Source organism: Malus domestica, chromosome 15, assembly GCF_042453785.1.
Source record: "Malus domestica chromosome 15, GDT2T_hap1".
Taxonomy (NCBI): Eukaryota; Viridiplantae; Streptophyta; class Magnoliopsida; order Rosales; family Rosaceae; genus Malus; species Malus domestica.
Window position 1 is genome coordinate 18702386 of NC_091675.1, and position 27298 is coordinate 18729683.

Here is a 27298-nt window from a genome sequence, read left to right on the forward strand (position 1 = left end):
ACAGGCAGAGGGCTAAGCGTAATGATCGATCTCCGACTAAAGGAGGCCCGACGACCAAGAACTATTTTAAGTTCTCGATCCCCATCCACCAAATCTTTCGCGACATCAAGAATAAACCATGGTTCAAGATGCCGAAGTAATCAAAGGGAGATACTTTCAAGTTGGACCATACCAAATACTGCGCATTCCATCGAGGTCCCGGTCACACAACTGACGATTGCTACACTTGGAAGAACTACCTAGAGAAGCTCGTGAAGGAAGTCAAGGTCGACAGATACTTGGACAAGTCAGATACGTAGCATAGAAGGAACGCGAATGCCGACGAAGAATAACCCAACAAGACGATTCGGATTAACGGCATCTTCGCTGAATCTGAGCACTTGGGGCTACCAACAATTCAAAGAAGAGGAAAATCCAACAAGCATTGCTAATCTTTCAAGTCCAAGCAGTCGACATCCAACCTGAACCCATCGTTGGTTTTACTGAGCAAAATGTCGAAGGCGTTGACTTTCCACACAAAGACGCACTAGTAGTATTCGTCCAACTGGCCCATGCCATAGTCGATAGAATGATGGTGGACAATGAAAGTGCAGTTAACCTACTTCAGCTCTTAGAAGATGGGCCTGGAAAACACAATCATATGCCGAGTGGAGGTATTAACTGGATTTAACGGACATGCCTCGACTGCCCTTGGCTACATCACACTTGACGTGATAACATCGCCAATTGTCTCAAAGCAGACGTTCACAATAGTAAGCGACCCGTCTTCCTATAATGGGATTCTAGGAATACCTTGGCTAATAAAGCTGGATGCCATCACTTCCATCAAGGATCGAAAGATCCGATTCCGCATCGCGGGAGGATGAGTTAAACAAATCAGGCCTGACTAGGCCGCATCTCGACGATGTATAGTGCAAGTACTGAAGGAGTCAAGAAAGAAGACCTTTAGCCTCGTAGAGGCTACCAAAGTCTGAAAAAATGATAAAGCCACCAAATAGCAATTACAGCAAGCGAATCAAGAAGATGGTGTCCAAACCAACGCGCAAGCAGACGAGACAGGATGGAAACCTGAAGAGGACTCCGAGTACATCATTCTTTATCCCTAGCAGGCGGAGAAGACTGCTAGAATTGGCTCACATCTAAGCCCGAAGGAAAATGAAGAACTCACGGTTTTCCTTAGGGAAAATCATGACATCTTTGCGTGGTCACCTTCTGGCATACCCATCATCAACACCGAGGTAGCTTTCCACAAGCTGCACTTTGACCCAGCTACAAAACCAGTGATCTAAAAGAGAAGACATTTTGCACCCGAACAAGTAGCAATCATTGAAGAAGAAATTGACAAGCTACTGAAAGCTGGATTCATAGAAGAAATATCACACTTAGCATGGCTTGCCAACGTCGTGCTAGTAATGAAGAAAGAGAAGGGCAAATGGAAGGTTTGCGTAGACTACACCTACCTTAACAAAGCATGCCCGAAATATCCCTATCCAGTCGTCCAAATCAATCTACTCGTAGATTCAACTTCCGGGGAATCAGCTGCTCAGTTTCTTGGATGCATATTTCGACTACAACCAAATAGCCTGTATGAGCCCGATAAAGAGAAAATCGCGTTCGTGATCGAGTGAGGCACCTACTGCTACAAGGTCATGCCTTCTAGACTCAAAAACGAGGGAGCCACTTACCAACAATTGGTGAATATGATGTTCAAGAAGTAAATTGGAGTAACCATGGGGGTCTACGTCGACGACATCATGATGAAGGGCAAGTAACGGGAAGATCACATTGGTAACTTGGCGAAAACTTTTAGTATCCTTAGACAATACAAGATGAAGCTCAACCCCACCAAATGCACATTTGGAGTATCTTCAGGCTGATTTTTAGGGTACCTAGTAACCCAACGAGGAATCGAAGCACATCTCAAGAAAATCAGAGCTATCTTACAGATGAAATCTCCAACTACCTTGAAGGAGATCCAAAGCTTGACCGCCGCCCTCAACCGCTTTCTCTCGCTGTCCACGGATCGTTGCAAACCCTTTTTCAAGGCCATCAAGAAGGCACAATGAGACAAATGGGATGACAAGTGCGAAAGAGCTTTCCACGACTCTAAGAAGTACCTCACATCACCTCCCTTACTATCCAAGCCAGAAGCAGCAGAGGACTTATACATCTATTTGGCATTCTCAGAAGTAGTAGTAAGCTTTGCCCTCATACGAGAAGAGTTGGGGGCTCAACTACCTGTATTCCACACTTCTAAAGCTATTCTCGATGAGGAAACTAGATATATAAAGATCGAAAAATTAATTTTGGCGCTAGTTAGTTATGGCTTGGAAGCTTAGATCGTACTTTCAAGATCATACAGTCATCGTTATGACTCAACATCCTCTATGATCAATTTTGCATGGTCCGGACGTTTCTCAAAGAGTGATGAAATGGGCGTTGGAACTTGGCCAATATGACTTAGTTTTCTGACCTCGCACGGCGATAAAGGCCCAAGCCTTGATAAACTTCATATCATAATTCACACCTAGCCTAGGCAACGTAACAGAGTGACTCAACGATGCCCTGGAGGCAGCCGAGCACACTTTAGCAATACCTGCTCTACCCGATGGAGACTTCTAGCATTTGCATGTCGACGACGCATCCAAATACAAAGGCTCGGGAGTAGCCATGGTTTTTGTCACCCCAGATGGTTCGATGCTCAAGCAGGCAATAACTCTAAGCTTCAAAGCACCTAACAATGAAGCAGAGTACGAGGCCCTACTAGCAAGCTTCCAAATGGCAAATGACTTGGTGATGAAAAAACTCGCAATTCATTCCGATTCCCATCTAATCACCAGCTAAACTACTAGGGAGTACACAACAAAGCATCCAAGGATGGCACAATACCTAGAGAATGTGCGTAAACAACTTGAGGCGTTTCAAACTTACACCCTCACTCAAGTTCTACGGGCAGACAACACCCATACGACGCGTTAGCCGGCCTAGGCTCTGCCCACGACCATCAACTCAAATGCTTTATTCCGGTGGAATACGTAGACAAGCTGAGCATAGAGGTGGAGCCAGTAACCGAGGTGTCATATGTTAGTACAACCCCCAACTGGCAAAGTTCTATTATAGACTACCTGGTCAATGGCATACTCCTCACGGAAAGGTTGGAGTCTAGAAAACTCCAAGTTAAAACAGCACACTACTGTATGTGGAACGGTGTTCTCGTCTGAAAATCCTACACTGGACCACATTTCTATTGCCTAGCGCCTCCCGACGACCTAAAGGTTCTAAGCTCAATCCACGAAGGTGTTTATGAAAATCACTCCGAAAGCCGATCCTTAGCACGGAAGGCTCTTAATGCGGTACTAAGATATGAAGGAGCTAGTACAAAAGTGTGACTGCTGCCAACGCTACAAGCCAGTACTAGCACTGTCTACCAATGAACTACACTCGCAAATGAGTCATTGGCTATTCATGCAGTGCGTAATCGACTTGGTAAGGCCAATGCCACCTGCTACTAGAAACAGAGGCATGATGATCGTGGCAACCGATTACTTCACCAAATGGGTAGAAGCAGAGCCTATGATACCACGACTCAAAACGCTTCATATAGAGGAACATCATTTGCGGATTTGGCATCCTTCAATCTATCACCACCGATAACAACCTGCAATTCGTGGGCAAAGATTTGGCGAAGTTCTTCCAAAAGTATGGCATCAAGCAGCACATACCCACACCAAGTTATCCACAAGGCAATGGGTGGGCTGAAGCATCCAACAAGATGACCCTCGACTGCTTCAAGAAACCCCTTACCGACAAGAAGGGAAAGTGACCAGACGAACTCCTTAAATGTCTATGGGCGTATCGCACCACCAAATGACGAGCCACTAGTGAGACTCATTTCTCTTTGTCATTTGGTTCGAAAGCAATCATTCCTCCCAATATTATTGTGCCAAGCATCATCACTCTATTGCCAAGCGTTGAGCAAAACAATAAGGAGATGGCCATAAGCTTAAATCTGGCAAAGGAGAAGCGCGAGCAGACTATCACCTGCATCGCAGCCTACCAACAATAGCTCATCTTCAGCTACAACAAAAGGGCCAAGATCCGGCAGTTCTAACCCGGAGATGTAGTATTAAGAAAAGCCTTCATCACTGCCCACAGGGAATGCTCCAAAAAGATGGATCCCATCTAGGAAGGTCTGTACAAGATCAGCAGAGTAGGCGGCAATGGTAATTACACCCTCGCCACCATGAATGACAAAGAGATCGAAAAGTAATAGAACGTCTACAGTATGAGGAAGTACCATATGTGATCTTCCATGTCACCAAAACCCAAAGAATCAAAGTAGCTCCACGGGTATCACCTCATGAATCAATGACTATCCAGTTGTTATACAGTTTCTACTTTACAACTAAGTTTTTCATTCGTTTCACTCATTTTTCAATGAGGAATTCAGAAGCAATTTACAACTTGGCTCGACTACATACTTACAACAATTGATTACTCTTGCACTTCAAAATAAGACTGCGTCCTTCTTAAGGACTCATCGCAGGAATTGCACCCCCCACCGAATGAACTAACCATGCTCTCCATTGCAATAGGATAAACTAATTCCCTAACAACCACATAGGTCTACACTCTGAATATCTAGATGTGGATGAGTTGGGCTACCCTAGTATAACTAGATGCACAATGGCTTGCGCCGGGATCCCTAGAAGTAACCGCGATGGTATTTTTCAAGGCTTAGCTTGCTGAAGGATTTCAGGTCTCTTGGACTAATCAACGGGGAACCGGGCCCTAGAGACAGAGGGGGCACATTATACAGCACGCCCTATGGACGGCAGCGCTGGAACCCTAAAGTTGTTACCGAGTGCACTAAGGTAGCCTACGATTTTTAGAAGACTGCCTACGGCTTGCCATTCGGGTAGTGAGCCGCGTTAAACTTATGCAACGGCACGTTTCTGTGAAAGGTTAAACAAGTTAGAACTTCATCTATTGCCAACATGCTACGCAATTGATAGACTTCATTTTTGCCAAAGCGCGGAACAACCTACGCCAAATCCTAAAATGTTGTGATACTTGCTACGCAACCCACAGAATTGAAAAAATCCAAAGTTAACAGCTAAATGGTCACGCGGACTTGTCTAATTCTGTAAGTAAGGCATCCGGTTGCCGACCCTATGGTTAACAACTTTACAAAGTTCTACACCAACATCAATGGCTGCATAGGCTATGCGGGCATGTCTGCTTAAAAAAAAAGTAGCACGTCTGCCTCTAGTCTATAAAGCTTACGGTTACGGTATGAGCAAAAGAAACAAAGATAGAGAAAAGTGAATGAAACAAGTTTATTAAATTTTCTAGCAAAATTGATAAACAGTTAGCAAAGACCGAAGGAGTTCGAGCAAAAAGCAACAAGGAAAACAAAGAAAATCCTAAAGACTACCTAGAAGACTACTCCTTAGTAGCTTGAACACTCCGCAACTACTCGGTCGCCACACATTCAGAAACCTCGGCCTCCTTAGTAGCAACACCATCCGGCGATTCACCCCTAGTCTACCTCTCTAATTATTTCACCAAGGAAAGCCTCGAAAGTAAAGGCAAGCAAGTCTTCCGGAGAAATAGAGAATGTCTCAAAGTCTTTACCAGAAAACTCAAAGTTAGACAGTCGCCCAAAGAGATGGTCACCCAGCTTGTAGAAATCAGCTTAACTTTGAGTAAGAGAAGCCTCAAACCCAGTCTTCTCACCATTCAACTGCTTATTTTCCTCGAGCAGACAAGCACGGATACGATATAGCTTCTCCATGTCCTTCTTCAAGTTGTCAATGATCTTTAAAGCACCCTGGAGTTCCAACACTTGAGGTTCAAACCTATCAATGACCTTCTTGAAGTGGATCACTTGGTTATAAGCAGTGATCAGTTCTTCATCATTTGCATAAGCAGCGAATTAGAGTTCAGATACGGTATGCTCAAGATCTTGAATATGAGGTATGTAACACTCGATCTCCTTTTCTGCACTTTCATACTTAACTTGGATTGCACCAAGCCTAGTCTTCAAATCCACGATCTTCTGGCGAGCGGTCTCAAGCTGCAGAGAAATGGAGGCAAAGATATTAGACCCCTTCAAATCTTTTGAAACGGCAAGCTCATATTCCAACTTTTTGACCTTTTCAGTCAAAGAGAAAGCCTCGATTGCCACAGTTAGTGGCAACCTTGGTGTCTTCTTGATCAATGAGCATAAACTTGGTTGCAAGAATCACCGTTTTTTGCATCATAGCCTCATAGCCAGCAGAGTAGTCCTCCTATACTCGGTCGTATGCTTCGCAAATGAACTAGGGCCAATAACCCCTTTAACGTCATCAACAAACTTGGCACACACATCCATATCCTTGAGCATATCTGATTTCAAAAGCGCACAAATCTCAGTAGCTTTCCCAGAAACAGGCATGGAAGATTTCTCACAATTGTCCGCACTAGCAGTCTCTTTCTTCTCAGCAGGTGAATCAGTCCCAGCGGCAATGAGAGATGGTTTTAGCGCCACTTTAGCAGGCGAAGACACCTAGTCACTCTTCATAGTAGCAAGCCTTTCCAAAGGTGAAACAAACTTAGCCCCATATAGACATTTTGGCATAAATTTCGGCACTGGAGGCACTGTGGAGTTTCTACGCTGAGCAATCCCATCAGCAATCAAGCTAACCACTTTTGGAGCGGCAGGTGTCGTATGCACGCTCTTAGCAGCCTTATCTTTGTAATCATTAGAAGAAGTCAGGTCAATCACAAGTCTAGGGGCAGCTGACGAACCCTCGCAAGAGGAAGAAGTCTTTGGTTTTTTCTCGACCAGCACATCTTGAGAAAGCAAGGAAAATCTTTTGTTCCCACATTCGTTTGCAATAGGTTCCACGACGGTGATCGGGCGAGCCAACTCCTCAGCCTTGATTCACTTTATCTCATCTATCAGGGGCAACCCACCTTTCTCTCGGTGAATAAGACTAAGTAGTCAACGCCACTCACGGTACTCAAGAGGGATACCTAGAGTGATATGCATTTTCCTCATATCCGGAGAAGTCTTAGGAGATGAGCCAAATTCCGAGTATATAAAAGCAAAGGAAAACAATCAATAAATCAGAAATCAGCTTAGCAAAAGTACCAAGCAGCCGAGGGAGTAAGCATCCTATTTACCGGAGATGAAAACCGTTGGAACACATAACTCAAGGGAAGAATCAGACTCCTAATCTCCACTGATCTCCAAAGTCTCATAGCCCAGTCATGATCTCCCTTGCTTGAATGGTCAAATAGCGTATGACGAGATCGCAGCTGCCCAACTTCCTCAATGTGGCCTATGTAAAAAAAATACCAAAACCCGATGACGATCAAATCCAAGTAAAAAAAATTGGCTTAGATTGTGAAATCTCACCATCACATGAACCGTATAGAGGAACATTGAGCAGGGGCACACTTCATAGAGCAGAGCACTTCTTGAAAGAAATGCGGCATAGGAAAAGTGAACCCTAACACGAAGTAGTAGGGGTGAAACTTGATAGTTCTCCGAGCCCCACCATATGGCTCACGGCTACTGCCCTCCTTGACACGCTTCACATGCACCCCTGACAGAATGGCGTGCCTATATGCCTCAAGGAAGTCTCTAAACAAGTCATCGAAGCCAATCTTGAAGTGAGCAGCATTGAAATAGCCCACCTTACTCAAGGACCTGCCTTGACGATACAATGACGGAACACCATCATCACTCTTATGGCTTGAAGAAGACATGCTCGAAGAAATTCTACAAAGGCGCAAGGAAAATTCATTAGATGGCTGCTTCAAAAAAAAAAGGAAAAGACACAGCGCAACAGGCCCCATGGCCGAACAAGGCCCTTGACCTCTCTCTTTTCTTCTCATAGATGGGCCCATACCTAGAAAAAAAAGCCCAAGCTATCTAGCCTACTCCCCCTCAGCCTTCTCAAGACGGGCCCAAGCCCAACAGTAAAAAAAAAAGAAAAAAAAAAGGGCCTGAGCTTACTCGATCCAAAGCCCCAACCACAACCAATCGGCCTAATGCCCTGGCCCGAGTCGCCACCACACCTAGCCACCCACGACAGCCATGTCAGGGCCTCTCCTAACCATTTTTCATACAACCTCGACCCCTATCGAGCCAAGTTTCAAACCCCCGAGACTCCCAAAAATTATGAAGACAAAGAAAAATTAATTTTTTTCTTACCTTGGTGCAGCGTGAAGACGAAGAAAGCAACGAAAGACAGTCCTTTGCACGGACAAGTGTAGAAGATTGCTAGGGGAGGGGGAACAAATATCCTCTAGCTTTCTCTCTCTTGTAGGGTAGAATGAATTGCTCTCTAAAGTTGATTTAATAATCTACTTAAGGTAAAATTAAGTAGACTTTAGAAGTAATTTATTTGCCTTTCCTAGAAGGATCTAATTTTCAATTAAAGAGGGAATCTACATCAAAATAGGAAACAATCTTATGTTTCCTAAAGCAAGATCTCTACACTTATTGCCCTTACTTGCGAGCAGCCCAACAGGTGTGGGGGGCATTTGTGGAGCAAAAAATAATTGAGAAAAATATGGAGGCGACACATGGATTCTTGGATAGCTCCCACGCGCGAGAAGTAGACGATGACGGCTCAATCAAAGTTAAAAGGGATCAAAATAGGTATTTATTTAAAACCTATTTCTTCCATCCTCATCAAATCCTCCTTACAAGGTAACCCTAAATTATCCTTTTTAAATTAGGATTGATTAGGCAATTAATTGCCTAATTGATTGCAATTATTCAAAATACCACCATAAGTGGCCGATCCCTACTCTCCAAATAGGGCCGGTCACACCCCTATATAAATACCATCATATTTCTCCAAAAACCTAAATTCAATTCTCTTGCTAAACTCTCCAAATTTCTTTGAACACTTTTCCCTCAAATTCTAACTTTGGCATCAGAGGTTCTTCGGCCAAAGCCTCCCCCCCCTTCATCGTGGGTGCATGAGACTCTTGGCCTTGACCTAAGGTGTTAATTGTTTTACAGGTGCATTTTCGTCTAAAAAGAAAAAGGCGAAAATTTGCATCCACATGCATCGTTGTCATTGTCAAAGGACACATATTAGTGCCCTTAGGTCTCAATAGGCACATTCAACTTTTTGTGTGGATTGGCCATTTTTATTGCGGTGTTACATTATTTATCGTCACTCAAGCCAAAAACGTACATCTGAGCTCCACGAGAAGGACAAGTACGAAAATTACGTAGTATTAATCCCAGAAATGGCCTGTGTGTTGTGCAGAATGACCAAAGGGTTATATAAGCACCAAAACAGCACTGGAAAACAAGAGCTGCCCAATAAGCTTGAAGTCTGAGGGGACATCAGCTGGTGTGAAAATTTGAGAGCGTACACGGTGTTGAAGAAAAATATCTTGCTTTTGGGAGATTGTATTTTGATATGTAACACGAATCGACAATATGAAAAACTATAGCTCGAATCTACGTATGAAAATTGTAACTCTTAATCTACCATGCTTATTTCGACGACATCCAAAAAGCAACCCACCTCAACAAATAGCAAAAGGCAAAGGTCTTTTAAATGGTTTACAAATAGCTTCAATACGACCATTGAATGATTGTTGGGTGAGTGACGTTGTATCCTTTTTGTTTAAGAAAAATTAAAAAAAAAAGAGCTTCAATATTTTGCATTTTAACAAAAAATAATCTAATAACTTTAATTAATGATAAGGAAAAAAAAAAATATATATATATATATATATATATATAAACATGTGTGCCCAATGCGCGTCCCCCTACTATAAAAGATAAAAAAACATAAAAAATCATCTAATAATTTTATTTAATGATAAGGACAAAAAAAATCATCTAATAACTTCTTATTAAAATTTAAGAGTTGTACTAAAATTTAAGTCGTTTTCATTAAATAAAGTTATAGCATGATTTTTTTTTATTAAAATAAACTTAATCCAAGCCCTTTAAAGTTTTTTTTTTTTTTATCCACTAAGTTATAAAACTTTGAGTTTTAGAAACAATGATATTTTTAAGGGAAATACCCCAAAATGGGACAATTTCTTAATCTTGGGACAAAAATAGGACAAACCAGTTATACACAAGCCATGCACTCCATGCACAAAATCAAAATTACTAAAATACCCATGTATAAATATAAAAATTATCAGTCCATTGCATCATTGTTCACATTTGGAAGAGAAGGATGTCAAGAGAGCTCTATAAGCTCTGGGTTTTGGGGTTGAGCTCCGATTTCGAAAAGAGGGAAGTCCAAAGAGAGGCGAGAAGAGTGAGCTGGGTTCTGGGTTGACCTCATACATTTGATTTCGAATAAAGGGATGCAAGAGAGAGGTGAGAAGAGTGAGCTGGGTTTTGTACCATATTTTCTGTTTTGGCCGGAAAGTTCCATTTTTTCGGGCGACTAAATCTTCAACAGGCATAGTAAGGTAGGGTGTTTAGTTCCAAGTTCCTACATCAATGATTAATGGAATAAATGAGTTGTTTGTAAGATGAATTAATACTTAGAAGTTAAATTAGGGTTTGTGTTTCATGTTGGGGTGTATGGGTTGTGGAATAAATTTCAAGTTTTGACGTGCTACAAAACTGGGATGGAACAATCTCTGGTTCAAGTGTTCAATTGTAGAAATTTGTGAAATTTTTCCCGTAATGTGCATGTGGTGTGCATATGGTGTGAATGGCTACATCTTAGTATGATAAGGGGGAATGTTCACTAGTTATGATGCACGTATGTTGTGCCTCGGGATTTAGCGAGTATGACCACAACCTAGTTGGCCTTGGCGAAAAACAAAATTAAGAAAAAGCCTAGAAGACATTAAAAGTCATGCGTGTCCATAAAATAACAACAAGAAGTATCATGTTTTCCACGTGCACGGTTAAACGATGGTTGATATATATAACAAGACTTTTCAAACTGTCACTGTAACCTTATATATGTAACACTTATGTTTTAATTTTATCCACTGTACCAATATGTTGCCGTTAAAGTTTCTCTCGTTTTTGTGCATATCATGTGCATGTATTGTATATATTATGTGCATGTGGTATGCATGTAGTGTATATGATGCGTATTTACATCTTTGATACTCTTCGCATTAATGTAGTTTACTACTTTTTCCTTTGATTCAGAGGCAGACCCTATAATTACGAAAAAAAGCGAACAAGTTCATGAAACAATTTCCTTTGATTCATTGGGTTCCTTCGTGCCCATTCAAACTACAATTTTCAAATCCTTGAAGTATTTGAACCCCATCAAATTTGATACCATATAAAATTTACGGTCATTTATCTGATTGCCTCCTTTTTCTGATTTCAAAGATGGGTGGATTAGGGTTCTTTGAACTGGAATTGGGAGAGAGAGATTTTCTATCCTCATCTCTGTTTCTCTATACAGAATAAGAAATGAGGGCTGGAATTTCTAGATAACCCATTTATATGATAGGACAATTTGATCATTTCAAGGTGTAGGAAAAATCCTATTTTTATCTGATTGTTGTGCATGGCATGTGCATGCATTGTGCATATTCGAAATGTCCTATTTCTGGGTATTTCCTTATTTTTAATTTGGAAACAATGATCTTAAGTCTTAACTTTAGTTTGGATAGATTATAAAAGATAAAAATAACTAAATTACAAGTTTTTTTTTTTTTTTAACCATGGTGATGAAGCTCTTTTTGGTTATAAAATATTTCAAATTTCAATTCATTTGTCATATGCCATATTCCACTAGAGTCAAATAAAAAACATGCCAATATGAAAAAAAAAAAAAAAAAAAAAAAAAAACTACCAAAAACCAAGGCAAGTTAGCCTACGGGGTGATCCACAATATAGTGGCCTAGTAGTAGGTTTTTTATAACACGCCCGACCCTGATATTCCCTGAACACTAGGGTAGGCACGTGCTGGCTGACACCCGAAGGTGACAAAGCCATACTAATATGCATGAGAACCAAAGAATATAAATAAGATTTATAAATTTAAATATACGTAATATGCAAATGAGGAATGTGTTCAGAGCATACAACTAATTTGAGACACTAGAAAGGAAATAATATAAAATTGAATGAACAAAGGAATGGGTCCTACATCGAGAGGACTTGGAGATGCCGATGCGGGAGTGCCTTGACGCCGTGATTGTACGCCTCAAATCTAAGTCCTGAGGGGGCGCAAAACAAACATGAATGGACCAAGTTGATATATATATATATATATATATATATAAAATACTGAAACAGTTATCAACATACTAACCCCAAAGTTTTATGAAAACACAATAGCATAGTATGTAATAAGTTTTCCGAAAACCCTAGCATGCCATAAAACCTTCATGAAACATATCTCGTATATAGTGTGCTAACTAGTGGTATCCAATAACAATATCTCCCTGCCCAATGCCAGCTCCTATGTCTCTGCGCCTGAAGCCAGAGATTATTTCTCCCGGCCCAATGCCAGCTCCATGTCTCTCGGCCCGAAGCCAGAGATTATTTCTCTTGGCCCGAAGCCAACAACTATATCCCTCGCCCGTAGGCGGAACAGTAACATCTATATACGCGCAAAACATTGAACATAGTCTTTCCAAACATAGGTACATATATCTCAAAACTTCTTCATAATATAAAGTCATCCATCATCTATACTATAAAGTAGTGTGTAAAAGCATGTTCTAAATAGTATATAGTCATCCATCATATATACTACAAAGAATATCAGTTCGATAAAATATGGTATTCCAAAATATTCTCAGTATAGCATGATAATCAATAAGTGTAAATCCAATTTAAATCCAATTTACTTATAAAACGTTTCGCAAAACGTAATCATTAAATCATGTTTTTCATGTATGCATTTCTACATTTAAAACATGCATTTTAGAAGGGGTCCACTAACGGATACTTAGCCGCCAAAGAGTCACGCAAACTAGCGAAGATGGAAATGCCACAAATAATTGCCCCTAAGAACATAAAGAGTCCAATTAATAAAACTCTATTAAAAATTTTGAATTTAGGAAAATGGACGTTAAAAACGGATTCAGGATGTCGAATTACCCTAAGAAAGGTCCCAGGTAAATTTCGTAAAAGTCAACACAAAGAATATTCCATCCGAGTTGGGCTGGTGGGTTTGGGCCGAATGGTCCTAGGCCTAATGGCCTGGTTTCAAAGGATTTTGGGTTGGGTTTCAAAGGAATTGGGTTTACCCATTTGGGCCGGTGTTCCATGGCCTAAGGCCCGGGTTAGGGTTTTACAAATATAGGTTTGGGTTTAGACATGGCTAAAAGCCTTAGATTTAGGCTTTAACAACTGGACTGGGTTCATGGCCCAATGAGTTGGTCCGGTCTAACTGATGGGTCGGGTTGGCCGAATTTCAAAGGAAGAAGAAAGACGGAGCTTCCATGCTCCGTTTAACCTCGAAACATGACCAAAACATGCAAACCAATATACCAAATTGAAGCCCGTGAAGTAAGGAAGAGATTCGTACCACTGGGAGTCAAGAGGTGGCCAGAGTTGGCTAGAAAATGCCTGCAAACCTCTAATCTTCGCTGGAAAACTGGAAATTCTTCCCGTGAAGCATTTTCTACGTTCAAACATTCCACATTTCTAAAAAACAACCCAATATAACCTATAACAACAACTAAAGAGTTCTAGGGGTGCTTACCATGGTCAAAGATTCAAGAAACTCGTCAGAGGTCACAAGCACAATGATCGTGCTACTGTGCCGAGAATGAAAGAGGAATAGATAGTTGTAGGGGTGGGTTGGAAAAACTGAAAACCGAAAAAAATCGGACCAAAAACCGAACCGAGGTTGAAAAAAACGAACCGAAAAAAACCGAACCGAATCTGTTGAACGAACAGAACCGAATCTGGTTGGTTCGGTTTTGATTTCTGGGGTTCGGAAATTGAACCGAACCGAACCAAACCAAACATCTTCAAAACGACGTCATTTTATAATATTTTATTAATTAATAACCCTAATTCTAAAACGGCACCGTTTTATTCCTAAACTAAAACTGCAACCCGAAAGTAACCAACCCTAGCCCTCCTCCTCTCTCGGTCTCTCTCTTGTTTTCCCACTCCCCTGTCTTCCCCAGTTAGCAGTCGCACTTCACACGCAACCTCGCAGCAACCTCCTTCATCTGTCTCTCTCTCATAGCAGTAGCCTCTCTTTGTCTCTCTCATTCCCCCTTGCAGCAGCCTCACCTCATCTGTCTCTCTCGCAGCAGCATCCTCTCTCTCTGTCTCTCTCGCAACAGCATCCTCATCTGTCTCACGGCAGCGGCGACTTCTTACTCTCAAATCTCAATCACAGCAAAAGGTTAGTTTCACGTTTAATTTTCAGTTCTACTTATACAATTTTGGAGATTTGATTTGTATTTTAGTGAATATATTGATTGAGTTGTAATAACAGATTGGGTATTTTTATGCTTCATAAAGTAATTGAATTGAGTTCCCACGATTGATTGTGCTTCAGATTAGGTATTTTTATGCTTCGGAATGTCACAGGGGCACATTACATTATCTTTGCTCTATGTGGTTGCTTCTTGGAACCCCTGTAGGCTTTAGCTAAAGCTATAGATATATAACAGACATAGGTCAGAAATTAAGTGAGCAAACTGTACCGTGTGGATGAGTAAGAGTGGATATGCAAACTGTACCGTGTGGATGAGTAAGAGTTGATATAACAGACATAGGTCAGATTAATTAGTTAGGAAGGATAGATTATCCGTGTGTTTGCACACGAGTTTAATTTATCTCGCACAAAACGTTGTTTAATGAGAATTATATTGTAAAATATGTTAGACTTCTTGAGAAATATCATTAAACTCTAACACTCAAATGTTATATTTTAGCTAAAGCTAAAGATATATATATATATATATATATATATTTATAAAATAAAAACTGAATCACACATACACAACTTGCAGCCATTATATAATGGCTGCAAGTTGTGTATGTGTGATTCAGTTTTTATTTTATAAATATTGTGTATGTGTGATTCAGTTTTTATTTTATAAATATATATATATATATATATATATATATATATATTGTGAAGGGAGTTTGATTCTTGCCTTCCTTATTTTGTCGTGATTTTGTATCATTTTGGCCTGTCATATTTTAATTAACATTTACTTTTGTATAAGTTTGTAGTACTAACTACTATCCTCTTATTATTTTGTTTGAATTAGATGAAGTCAAAGGTGTCAAAGGTCTCAAGGGCCTCAAGCTCAAGTTCAAACTCAATGAGATCAAAATCAACTAGCCCTCATGATCAAACGAACTCATCTTCGAGTATACCATCGGAAGTAAATACTAAGTAGTCATATCTTTCTATTACCTTAGCCCTTATGTTTAATAATTAATTCATTAATTGTAATGATAAGAGTGAGTAACCAACCATAGCAAAAACCTACCATACCCATCTTATTTGAATAATTAATTGTATGATTCTCTTATTTTAGATGGACATTGTTGGTGAATCAACTCCGCCTCAAAACACCGTGGTGGCACCTCGACAAACCCTTACTTCTCTTGGTGGATCCGGAAATCCCTCCGATGCAACTCCAAAAGAAGGTGACGCAAGTGACCAAGTAAGTAAAGAAGAAGCTCTTTTGGAATCATTAAAAAGTCATGAAAGGTCTTTAGATTGGGAGCACTTTGATAGAAAAATTGAGGGTGGTAGAGTTAAGGGGTTGTGCAAGTATTGTGCCCAATCATATATGGCCGATCCGGATAAAAATGGTACAACTAATTTAAGAAACCATTTAGCAAGATGTAGAAGCTACGGTCCTAATAAGAAAATATTTGCCGCAAATAGGCAAAAGATCTTAACCTTTGCCGGCACGAAAGATAAGTTGGAAGCTATAGGTTTTTCTCAAGAGGAAGTAACTAAGGCTTGTGTTGAGATGATAATTATAGATGAGTTGCCTTTTACTTTTGTTGAGGGAGAAGGTTTTCGCCGTTTTTGCATGCAAGCATGTCCTATGTAGAGAGTGCCTAGTTGTAAGACAATTGCTAAGGATGTACTTAGCTTGTTTTATTCCGAAATGGATAAATTGAAGAGTCAATTGAAGACATTTAGGGTGTGTCTAACAACGGATACATGGACTTCTATTCAACAAACCAATTACATGGTTCTCACCGCCAATTTTATTGATGATGATTGGATATTACATAAAAAGATTTTGAACTTTTGTGTCATTCTAAATCATAAAGAAGAGTCCATTGCTCAACTTTTGGAGGAATGTTTAGTGGAGTGGGGTATATAGAAGGTGTTAACTATTACAGTTGACAATGCTTCCGCAAATGATTCTGGTTTAAGGGACTTGGTGCACCGAATAAGGGGGTGAGGGATTCCTAATGCACTCTCAAACAACAAGTGGAGACTCTTCATCAAGCATGACCGAAATAGAAAGAAAGTTGAAAGAAAAAAGTGAAATGAGAAAAGCAAAGAGAGCTTGGGTTGTGCATAATGATGTCGACAAGTATCTTTTCGATCCTAATGAAGGAGAAGAAGAGGAGAACTTTGATATATTGAATTGGTGGAGGGTGAATGGGGTTTCTAAGTACCCTATTTTGGCACGTGTTACAAGAGATATCTTAGCTATTCCCGTATCAACCATTGCATCGAAATCTTCCTTTAGCACAAGTGGACGGATAATTGATCCATATCGTAGTTCTTTAAGTCCAAAAATGGTGGAGGCTTTGATATGTACTCAAAATTGGCTTAGGTCTATTCATGTTGCATTACATCATGGCCAACCATTGAGGAGATGGAGTTTTGTGAAGAAGTTGACAAAGGTAATTTTATTTATTGCATTTGATTTTGTTAGATTATTTTAAATAACATTTTAATGAGTATCATTTGTTTTATTATTTGTATGTAGAAATGGCAAATGGAAGTTCAAAAAAAGGTGCTATGTTGCCCCCTAGGCCGCTCAACCGTTAGTAAGCAAATTGTCATTCAAACTCGAAATGGTTGAGTGTTGATCTTGAGAACTTGAAGAAGTATGTGCAATGATGGAACTTTAGATGTTTATTGAATTTATAATCATAGTTGTAATGTTTATTTAGGTGTGGAAGACTTCTTGAACTTTGAAATGTTTATTTTAGGTGTGGAAAACTTGAACTTTGATGTGTATTTTAAGTTTGGACTTTGATTTGAACTTTGATGTTTATTTAACTTGGACTTTGGAAGGCTTGATTATAATTGAACTTTGAATGGAATGTTTATTTTCATTATCTTTGTTAGTTGTTTTCTTAGAAACTTTTGTTTTTTGCTGCTACAAAAAAAAAAAAAAAAAAACGAACCGGGCCGAAACTGAACCGAATGCAAACAGACAGAAAACCAAACTGAACAGTAATTTCGGTTCGATTTCTGATTTTGGCAAAAAACCGAACCGAACAGAACCGAACCCACCCCTAGATGGTTGTCCAGCCCTAGGCGGTCGTCGTAGTCAAAAAGTGGTGATGAGGGTGTGTTGTTGTTAATGTTGTAGGTGTGTAAGTATGTGTGTGGGCGTTGGACACCAGGGAGGAGAGAGCACCAAGAGTTGAGAGGGAGAGCTGAGAAAGAAAGAGAGAGAAACGGGAGAGGCGAAGGAGAAAGAGCAATTTGGCCTGGGGGATAAAATTCAGGGGTGGGCCTCTTGGCACACCCATTAAGACCCAAAAATAATTTTAAAAGAAAAATATCTAGCCCAAGGTGCAATTTCACGACCTCTTCATTCCGATAAAATCGAGACAGGTTTTACATTTTAAAAGTTTAAACAACGTCTTTTCTTTTAGTATGTGCTGGTAGGGGACTCCTGCGTCAAACAGTAGTTTTGGTGGGGACCCGCGACAAATCTCACTTAGACTCACTCCAACCCTTGGAGTAAGTCTCAAAATTTGGCTTCTATTCCAAACCCACCCCTCCCCCCCCCCACCCAAAAAAAAAGCCCTCCAACCTTTGGGCCTAAAATGGGGGTTATGGTTCAAAACTCCAAAATCGAGCAAATTCCGACCAAGATTTGAATTTGGGTTAGTGGGTTGACCCACTTGTGTGAGTGGAAGACCAGTAATTAAACAAGCAGCGCCCAAAAGGACGCGCCACTCTCACACAACGTGATATGGGTACGTCGGCCACTTGTCGGCTAGAAAAGTTGAGCCCAATGGCTCTTTTTGTGATCAACGGCTCACATTTAAATTGGAAGATCTAAAAGTCTAAATTTACATCCAACGACTCCTTTTGTGATCAATTGCCCCGTTATAGTGCCTATGCCAATGGATAAGGATCAAACCACCGTAGTTCTTAGTAGCCTCCTAATCCTTGGGCTAAGGTGATACACCAGAGGCTAAACTAAGAGAGAAAAAGATTAGTAGAAGAGTGGAGAGATTTTTCTATCCTTTCTAGAGCTAAGAGAATTGTTTCTCTTGGTGTGCATTCTCCTTTCCCCAAAGCCCTCTTTATATAGTGGCTAGGAAGGAAGAGATAATGGAAATGGTCAATGTGGGACAAATACCACATATCGATAACACACCCTATATTGGGTGTATAAATCCTATATCTCCCGCCCACCTATATAGGGTGTTGGTATTATCTCAATTAGCCCATCTAATTCTCATCCATTATACAGGATATGGGACGCGCGACTTTGCAAGAATGAATGTACATATCTATGAGTGATGTCATTAAGCTATCACCAAACTTAACAAGAGTTCATCACTCGGAAGTTCATCACTTTATACCCCAGATAGTTTGTCATACACCAAACTTGACATTCTTTATCACTCGTTATGATATAAAAAGCAATGTCATGTACCACAAGTATCATGTATCCATGTCCTATGTTTGACAATAAACATCAAACTGACGCTGGCCAGCTAATGAATCACATAATATAGTGTAGTCTTCATACAATCTTCCCTAAGCTCTCATATCAGTCTAACTTAGTTTAACTGCTTGCCTAGACACGCCTCTTGGGATAGTAGCTAACTTGACCATCTTAGGCAAACATGCTAAAGTAGCGATCATTATACCTCATCTTTTTTATACAGGCTCTAGTCCCAAGGGTATAAGGGCATGATCACATAGATCTAGTGGCTCACATAATGACTTGAAGCAGGGATCAATTCGTTTAAACCAATGTCGGCCACAACTAGCACATACAGTATGAAATGGCTTTGTCTGGTAAGTTGAGATGGCTTCAGGATACATTCTTTCGAAGAAAATGACATGGTTAACTAGGGAACCACTACAATAGGATACATGACTTCGGGATATAGCTTTGGTGTATTCTCAATTTAATGAGCGTGTCATATGTCCATTGGAATACACCATACGGATTTTAGTCTAAGCACTACACAAAATCCTAACTTGAGTATCTAGCCTAGTCACCCTCTTGGCGCCTACCTAGTTACTCATATCCGGCTTGACAAGCTTCAACATGGATTTCAAACGGAAAAATCTACATGTTCAACCTTTGCTAGGTCTCATCTTAGACACTTTAAGGCGACATATAAATATATCTAGTGTATGTTTTATAAATGAAATCATACAAATGCCTGGTCTCGCACTCAAATGCGTTTCAGACATATATGTCTCATCCTGCTCGCTACCTCAGCGTCAAGGATGATCCTTTTGTGTGAGTGAAACTGATTCTAGCTTGGTGACACTCGGAAAAAAAATGTGCATCATAACGTTCTTTGAAGAAGAAAAAAAAACGTTAATTCTAATGAGTCTCTTGTAGCTCTTATACCTAGAAGTGTGACGCATCACAACTATCATGAACAAATTTGTGCAATTACAAGTAATCATGAACAAATTTGGGTTCCTTCCAACTTAAGGACTTCTTTTGCATAAATCAGAGCAGACTCATATACAATCTCTCTTGTTAATGCAAAACACCTCCAAAATAATTGCATGGGAAGCACTTATATTTTCTCAAGTGGGTGGGTTCTTTTAATTCCATATAACAAGATGCATATTTTAGCAACATTCAATTCAACATCAAAAGGGTATTAAAAAGGTGACAAAACAGTGAAAGAAGGAAAGAAAAAAAAAACCCTCAGAATGTTGATTCTATATGAAAAGACAACTAACCCAGCATCCATCGACTTAATCCAAAGAACTGGACCAAAGAAAACTCATTTCCGTGACAGCGACATTCTGTTGAATCGAAGTTTTCTCTCCAAGAACAACTAGAATTGGCCAACCGGGTTTCTAACTTTCTATCTAAAGAACATGAAAGGCATACAAAATGCAAAAAGATTTAATAAAGTTTGGAACTTTATGCACAAATTGTCACACATAAGTAGAAAGTTCTGAAGATTCTCGTGTATTGTTAGGAGAATATAATGAAGTAGGATTTTCTCTCATTCTATTTTTATTCCGTTCTTTTCCCTTCTCTCATACATTACTTTCTGTTTTATTGTCTTTATAAATAAAGTTAATATAAAATATTGACATGACTTAACTGTAACTGTTCCAGTAGAAAAAAAGAAACAAAAAAAAGATTAAAAGATGCGAGAATCCTCTTCCGAATATAATTCGCATGCTTTTTAAATGTGGGTCGAAAATCATTACCAGGTAGAAAGCAAGAGACTTTGTTTTTTTTTTTTTGTTTTTTGTTTTGGTTAACAAGCAAGAGACTTTGTTGGACCTGATGAGATGTTGCTCCATGACATGAGGATGACGATCTCGGAATTCTCAGTGGCAAACAAAATGGTGTTTGTGGTGGATGTCCCCCTTTTTTTCACCCTGTAAACTGTAAAGCAGTTTGGAATTTGGATGGTTTGGTATTCCTGTATTTTATAAAAAAATTACTTCTGTTTTACTGTAAGAATAAACAGCTGTGAAATAAAATATTAAAATATTTAGTAACTATAATTGTAAAAATGCTTTTATTAAAAAAAAATAGTGCTATGGTGTTCTGTAAAATGACAAAAAAAAAATCACAAAACTTAATGGCTTTTCTTCCTTTCTTTTTCTTTATGCCAGAAAGTTCTGATTTTTCTCCTTTTTCCTTTTTTCTTTCTTCTTTGTTTCTCTTTCTTTCTAGCTTTTTCATTATTCTTTCATTCTATTTCTTTCTGCCATAATGTTTCTGGCGTTTCTTCCATTTTTCATTAATGACCTCTCGTGAAATTTCAAAGTCCTCACCCACCTTTGTCCCCTTCCCATTTCTCTTCCAGTTTCGTCCCTTATACCGATACGAGCATCTCATTTGATGGGTGGTGAATCGGGGTAGTAGGAAGAGATGGAGGGGATGGGATGGTGAATCTGGGTACCACGGCGGCAGAGAGCAATTGCTAAGAGTGGAGAAATAGGGGTGGAGTCCAGAACTGAGATGAAGGAGAAAGAGAGGGTAAGGTTGCCATTGAAAAAAATAATCATTTAATGGCACTGTTCACCCGTGTACTATGATAAAAAGTTGGTTTTCTAAAGCTGGGCTTTGCTGCTTTAACTTTTTAGCTTCTTTTCATCCAAAACTATGAAGAAGAAAAAAAAGGGATTTTGAAGGGTTACCAAACACAAAAAACTGGGTGCTTTTTTTTTATACCTGCTTTTTTATAAAGTTAAGCAGTACCAAACTGGTATTAATTGTTGCAGGACTTTTGTTTCCGTTTAGGATATTTTGCACCAAGTGATAACAATGGATACAAATGTATGTATGATGTAATTGATTTGTCTTACCTTTTGTCTATGTTTTTTTCTCAGCCAATTTGTTTGGGAATGTTTTCAGAATGACTTAAATCGATTTTTGATAATTAGAAACGCTCTATAAAAAAAGTACTTATGTCACATGCTTATCCAACATAATTACAAAAATAAAAACAAAAAAAAAAAAAAAAAACTTTTAGCATAAACTCATATAAACACAAATGATTTTTTAAAAAGCAATTGCAAACAGGCAGTGAGGCATGCAACAAGATGAATATAAAAAATCAGTAGAAATATATATACTACAACTGGTGACGTCCAGTAACATTTATATGGACTATCCGGTCCGTGGGGTCCATACTGGACACAGAGTTGAGTTGGCCTTTCACCAAAATGATTTAGGACATATGCTCAATATTCTTTTTTAAACAAGAGAACTTTGCACACCAATTTATCATTCGTCAGACCAATGTGGATGTACCACTTCTAAATATCTTCGTCGGAATTTCCAAAACTCATCAAGTGTGCCACTCTAAAATCTCCAGACGACTTGAGGTAAGAATTTTGTTGACTACAAGTTGTATTTGAGAATCTTTAAGTGGCAAAAATATTTGAGTATGTATGTCGTGAACTTAAATTTTAGTCAACTTATTTCCTATTTAAGTCATCCGAGAATCTTTTAAGTGGCAAAAATATCATTGAGAAACAGCTCACATTGCATTACAGATGATACGTTTGACTAAACTTTACTAAACATGAGTCGCATTGGTTTGGAACGGTTTTCATCTTGGGTGGTGCTTGCGTAATAGTCCAAATTTTGTGTCTACAATTTTCCCTTTTAGTAAAAATTTTGAATTCGTCACTTCATACTATGGTCTATTGGTATTCATCTTTACTTAAGTGAGAAATCTTAAGTACTAAATTTTAATAATGAATTGACAGACCACAATGTACACCAGGGTATAATTTATAGACGAGCTATAATTATTCCAAAAGAAAAAAGTAAAGCTTTATAGCTCTTTTCAACAAACAATCGTCGTTTATGAAATTTGAACTTGTGACGTCTTCCCACAAACACTTGTACAACAACTATCTGTCAATAACAGAAGTGTTTGTTTGAGTTAAACTTACATCAAGTGATTTAATTTTATACTAATTACAGTACTAAATTAAGTTCCTAATGATTTGGCGTTTTGGTTTAGAAAAAGGGTAGTGCTATCCACATACCTATTTTTACCTCTCACACACACTCTTAATTTGCAGTCATCTGATAAATAAATTGAAGAAGATTAACGCCAAAAATTAACAAAAATATGTAGAAACTAAAAATGAGTGTGAATAGCAATATCCTAAAGAAAAGGGACTCATCATTTGTTTAAACACATTCATCCAAACCATCAATGGAACTACTATCTTGATCCTGCACTACTTTATTTGAAGCCTTCTCAGTCCTCCTCCTCTTGGTTCTTCTTTTCACTTCCTCTTCCCTTTTATTTACAAACGAAACGAAGGATCGAAGGCGTCTTGCTTGTGAGCTGTCGCAGTCGGAATCATGAAACCTGTAGTACTGGCGCACCATGCGAAGAACATGAAGAACAAGAGCGAGAAAGCAAGCTATGCCGCTCAGCAAAAAGAGGCCCCAAAAGCTCCTCATTGGAAGGCGGTCTACGGCTTGCTTTGCTCCTTCTGCGCTGCAGGCACTCTTCATCAGCCATTTGTCATGAATCTTTTGAAGATCTCCCCTCTCCGATAGTTTCAACACCGCGGTTGACATGTCAATTGCAAGAGGCGAGTCCCTTGGAAAGGCCTAAAATGAAAGACTTACTATTATTAGACGAGTGTTAGACAGTCTACTATGTTATGTTGTCAAACTGCAATTTGTTGACATAATATTTAATTAAGATTAATATATGACAACGTAACATATCAAACTAGAGATATGTTACGACCAGTTTCTATTAAAACAAATGTCTTACTCTTTTGTGAATGATATGAAGGGATATGAGATACTTACAAAACCCCAGCCCATTTTGGTGAATTCTTGACCTACGATACTATATCCACATCGAACGGAGAGGAAGAGCTCCATGTATGCACGCTCATCAATCACTGCAGCAATACCGCCTGCATTAGGACCATCTTTCAAGGCCTTCTCATATTCTTCTGGGGAGTTAAGAGGCACAAGTCTTGACTTGTGTATGTTTAGCTCATCAGTTAAGTAGTTTTCAGCGAATGAATTCTTTAGGAAACCAATGCGATCATTGCTGTTTGCCAGACTTTCAATCCCTTTAACAGGTGAAGAAAGCTGCTCGACAGTAAGGATTGATGTCAGGCTAGCAATGTAGCTTGAGTTGAGTATTAGAACCACAAATAGCCATATGATAAGCACAAATCTACCAAGCGTGCTGCCGGTTTTTTCTTCTGCATAATGTCACCAAGGAATGAAATCAGCCAGTTTATAAGTAACACTTCTTTTATTCAAACGTAGATGCAGAGCGGGGAGCACGTGGCTCTATCCACCTTGACTACGTCTATGTTGATATATAAGTAAATTTAACAAAATTAACGTTCTTTGTGCATTTCACTTACTTTGAGAGAAGAACAGAGTTGAAAAGCTAAACCTGCAAAGCCCAAAAAAACAGAACAGCAATTATTTTAGCACAGTTAACAGAGCTCAATTTTGCATTAGAGGATTAAAGCGCTTACCAAATAATTGTGACGAATTGTTTCCTCGGATGGCCTCGAAAATCCTCGTTAGTCCGACGCTCCAAAATCCAAACAACTGCTCCCACAACTAGGAAGAAAATGCCTGTGATACCCCACATCATTGGAGTAAAAGGCCTCAAAAATGCCCAAGCACTAGAGTTCGTCTTCCTAATTGGAGCAACCACAACTAGACCAGACTCAATGTACGGCTGTGTGAAATCCACCATCTTTGTTCTGCTAGTGGTGATTGTAATATCTCCCACCACACCATCAAACTCCTGCGTAAAGATTGAAACCCAAAAAATTAATAACCATACTGATGTCAAGCAAATTAAGTCAAATAATTTTGTTTTGTGACATAAATTTTATACTTACACCAATTTGGATCCTATGCAGAAGTTCACTGTTTTCAGGGTTATTTTTACCATCCCCGAAAGGTACAAACTGGAATGGGACACCATATGGTAACTCGTTTAAGGCAGCTTGAAAGACCTCAATGCAATAGCCAGTGAACTCATCAGTGCCTTTTACGCCTACAAACTCGTGGTAGCTAACTCGATTGGGGACTCCAATCCTGAGCTTTCTTCCGTTGTCAGGGAAAACCCACCCACGAGGCTTCTGAGTTGTTTGTCCCGGCCAGATGATGCTGTATAATCGTTGAGTATCGGTGCTGGAACCCTTAGAGTGCAGCTTCCTTTGAGACTTATCTGGTGGATCAAGTGACAGGCCAGAAGAGTTGGACCAATAACCAATAGTCCTAGTCCCTGTGCCAATCACATTGATCACTTCAAATGCAGGATTAATCAAGTTTCCATCTGGATTAAACTTAATTTGCCCGGTTAATCCAGTTATATTAACCTCTAAAATGCTTTGGAGCAGCTGGCTGCCACCATTAAACTTTTTTAAAGCATCAAGGTTCAACTTCCCTCCTCGTAATTTGTGCAAATTTGAGTCATTTGCAAAAGAAATATTTCCTCCATTAGCGAAAAATGAGTCAAGGGCATGAGCAAGAAGCCATACAGAATCATAGGCATATAGACCATACGTATTTAACCCAAAAGAAGAGCCATTCACCCTCCTCGTGCCAGTTAAGTTGCTCCACCGCAATTTAAACTTCTTTTTGAGTTCTGATTCTGGTGTATACATCTTCAATGTGAGAACCCCTTGCATGTCATCTGTTTTTGCAGAAGGCAAGGAAGGATCTGAATCTATTATAGTGGAAAACCAATCAGTAGCAATCCACACGTATGGACTCGACATCATCATTTGGCTTTGCGCTTCAGTGAGCACTTGTAAACCCCAACTAGTATAAATGTGCAGGATCACAATCCTAGACTCCATTAAAGACACACTAATCAGTGCCTTCCTGATTTCATCTTTGGTTGTCTTGGGGCTCAGAGGTACCTTGTACGAAATTTTACAGCGCTTTACGGATAGCTTGTCCCCCAAGGCAGCAATGGCATTCCGCCCGAAGTCATCATTTACATATATTGCTATGACATCTCTCCACTCATAGTAGCCAACAAGGTCTGCTACTGCAGCCATCTGAAAGAGGTCACTCCTCGTTGTTCGAACAAAGAACGGGAACTGATTTGGAGACAGAGTTGGGTCTGTTGCGGCAAATGATAGTAAAGGGACTTTTAGCTCATCGGCGATGTGTGAGATTACGTGAGCTGTTGCTGAGTATTGGGGACCAATTATGGCCACCGTGTCGTTCTCCGTGAACTGCAAAGCTGTGAAGGAGCACAAAAAATTAATAAAATCTTCAAGGTTGTTTGATAACCATTTCGTTTTCAGGTTTTAGTGTTCATTTAAAAAATAAAAAATAATAAAAAATAAAACTGAAAACTGAGCAATTCAATTCCATGACCTGCGTAAAAGGGAAAAACAAGGGAACTTTAAAAAGAAAACTAACAATAAGAGCCTCAAAATTTTGAATTTTAACAAAAAAAATCATCTAATAATTTTATTTCATGATAAGAAAAGCGCGTGTAAGAAAAGCAGGAAATTGTTGTTAGGATACAACACGTCGTCAAACTTAATCTCCTACTTGTTCTCATCGTCAAACCTGATCTCCACTTCGTTTTCAGGTTTTAGTGTTCTTTTTTTTCTTTTTTTCTTTTTTTTGAACTGAAGTGAGCAGTTTGATTGCATGACTTGTGTAAAGGGATAAAAACATGGGAAAGTTAAAAAAGCATGTACCTTCAATGATGCCTAGAAAGTCACTGGATTTGGTGTTTTGCATTTTAAGTGTCAGCTTTGTTCCATTGAGAATTTCTGGATTGGAATTGACATCTTCAACTGCAAGGGTTATTGCGAGTTTTGCGATTTTTCCAATGACAGAATCGAAAGTGAAAATCGCGCCAATGTTCACAACATCAGGTCTTGCAGTGACATTAGTAGTAGTACTGAGTCCACTAGAAGAAGAACCTTTGTAGAAAACCATAAATAACACAAGCAAGGCTAGATTCATGTTGATATTCAAACTACGAAAGGACATGTTTAAGCTCCAAAAGAGGGAACAACGAGTTAGGCCAGTTGATTAGGGCAATGTGCTCGCTCTCTCCTTGTACACAAGTTCAAATCCCCCTCTCTGCATATTAGAGTAGTTTATACGATCATGTATAGAAAGCCAAATTACAGTAAATCAAACATGAATAAGATCAATCTGAAGGGCAACGAATGATGATTAAAGCTTACATTATTTATCGTCACTCAAGCCAAACGCGTACATATGAGCTCCACGAGAAGGACAATTATGAAATGAGTTTCGTATTTTTAAGTCCAGAAATGGCCTGTGTGTTGTGCAGAATGACCAAGGGATTATATAAGCACTAAAACAGCACGGGAAAACAAGAGCTACCCAATAAGCTTGAAGTCTGCGGGGACATAGCTGGTGTGAAAATTTGAGTGTAAACTGTACACGGTGT

The 27298-nt window shown here is 39.4% G+C and overlaps 1 protein-coding gene across 1 annotated transcript; it reads right to left on the reverse strand.

Annotated features, from left to right (window-relative positions):
- Positions 1–22976: 22976 nt before the first annotated feature.
- On the reverse strand, positions 22977–26841 carry LOC103400980 (glutamate receptor 3.6-like). The gene is made up of 6 exons (XM_008339677.4): positions 26571–26841; positions 24744–26101; positions 24369–24646; positions 24252–24283; positions 23677–24083; positions 22977–23469 (listed from the first exon to the last, which is right to left on the reverse strand). Exons 1-6 carry the CDS (start codon positions 26839–26841, stop codon positions 23038–23040), a joined length of 2778 nt encoding a protein of 925 aa, XP_008337899.1. The 3' UTR covers positions 22977–23037.
- Between the last annotated feature and the right edge of the window lie 457 nt (positions 26842–27298).

Bases quoted from the DNA above. Each gene is read 5' to 3' on its own strand.
- LOC103400980 (XM_008339677.4), bottom strand. From the start codon at position 26,841: ATGAATCTAGCCTTGCTTGTGTTATTTATGGTTTTCTACAAAGGTTCT. The intron at 26,102-26,570 runs GTACATGCTTTT...GCTCCTTCACAG, and splicing joins CTTTCTAGGCATCATTGAAG to CTTTGCAGTTCACGGAGAAC. The intron at 24,647-24,743 runs GTAAGTATAAAA...ATCTTTACGCAG, and splicing joins TGCATAGGATCCAAATTGGT to GAGTTTGATGGTGTGGTGGG.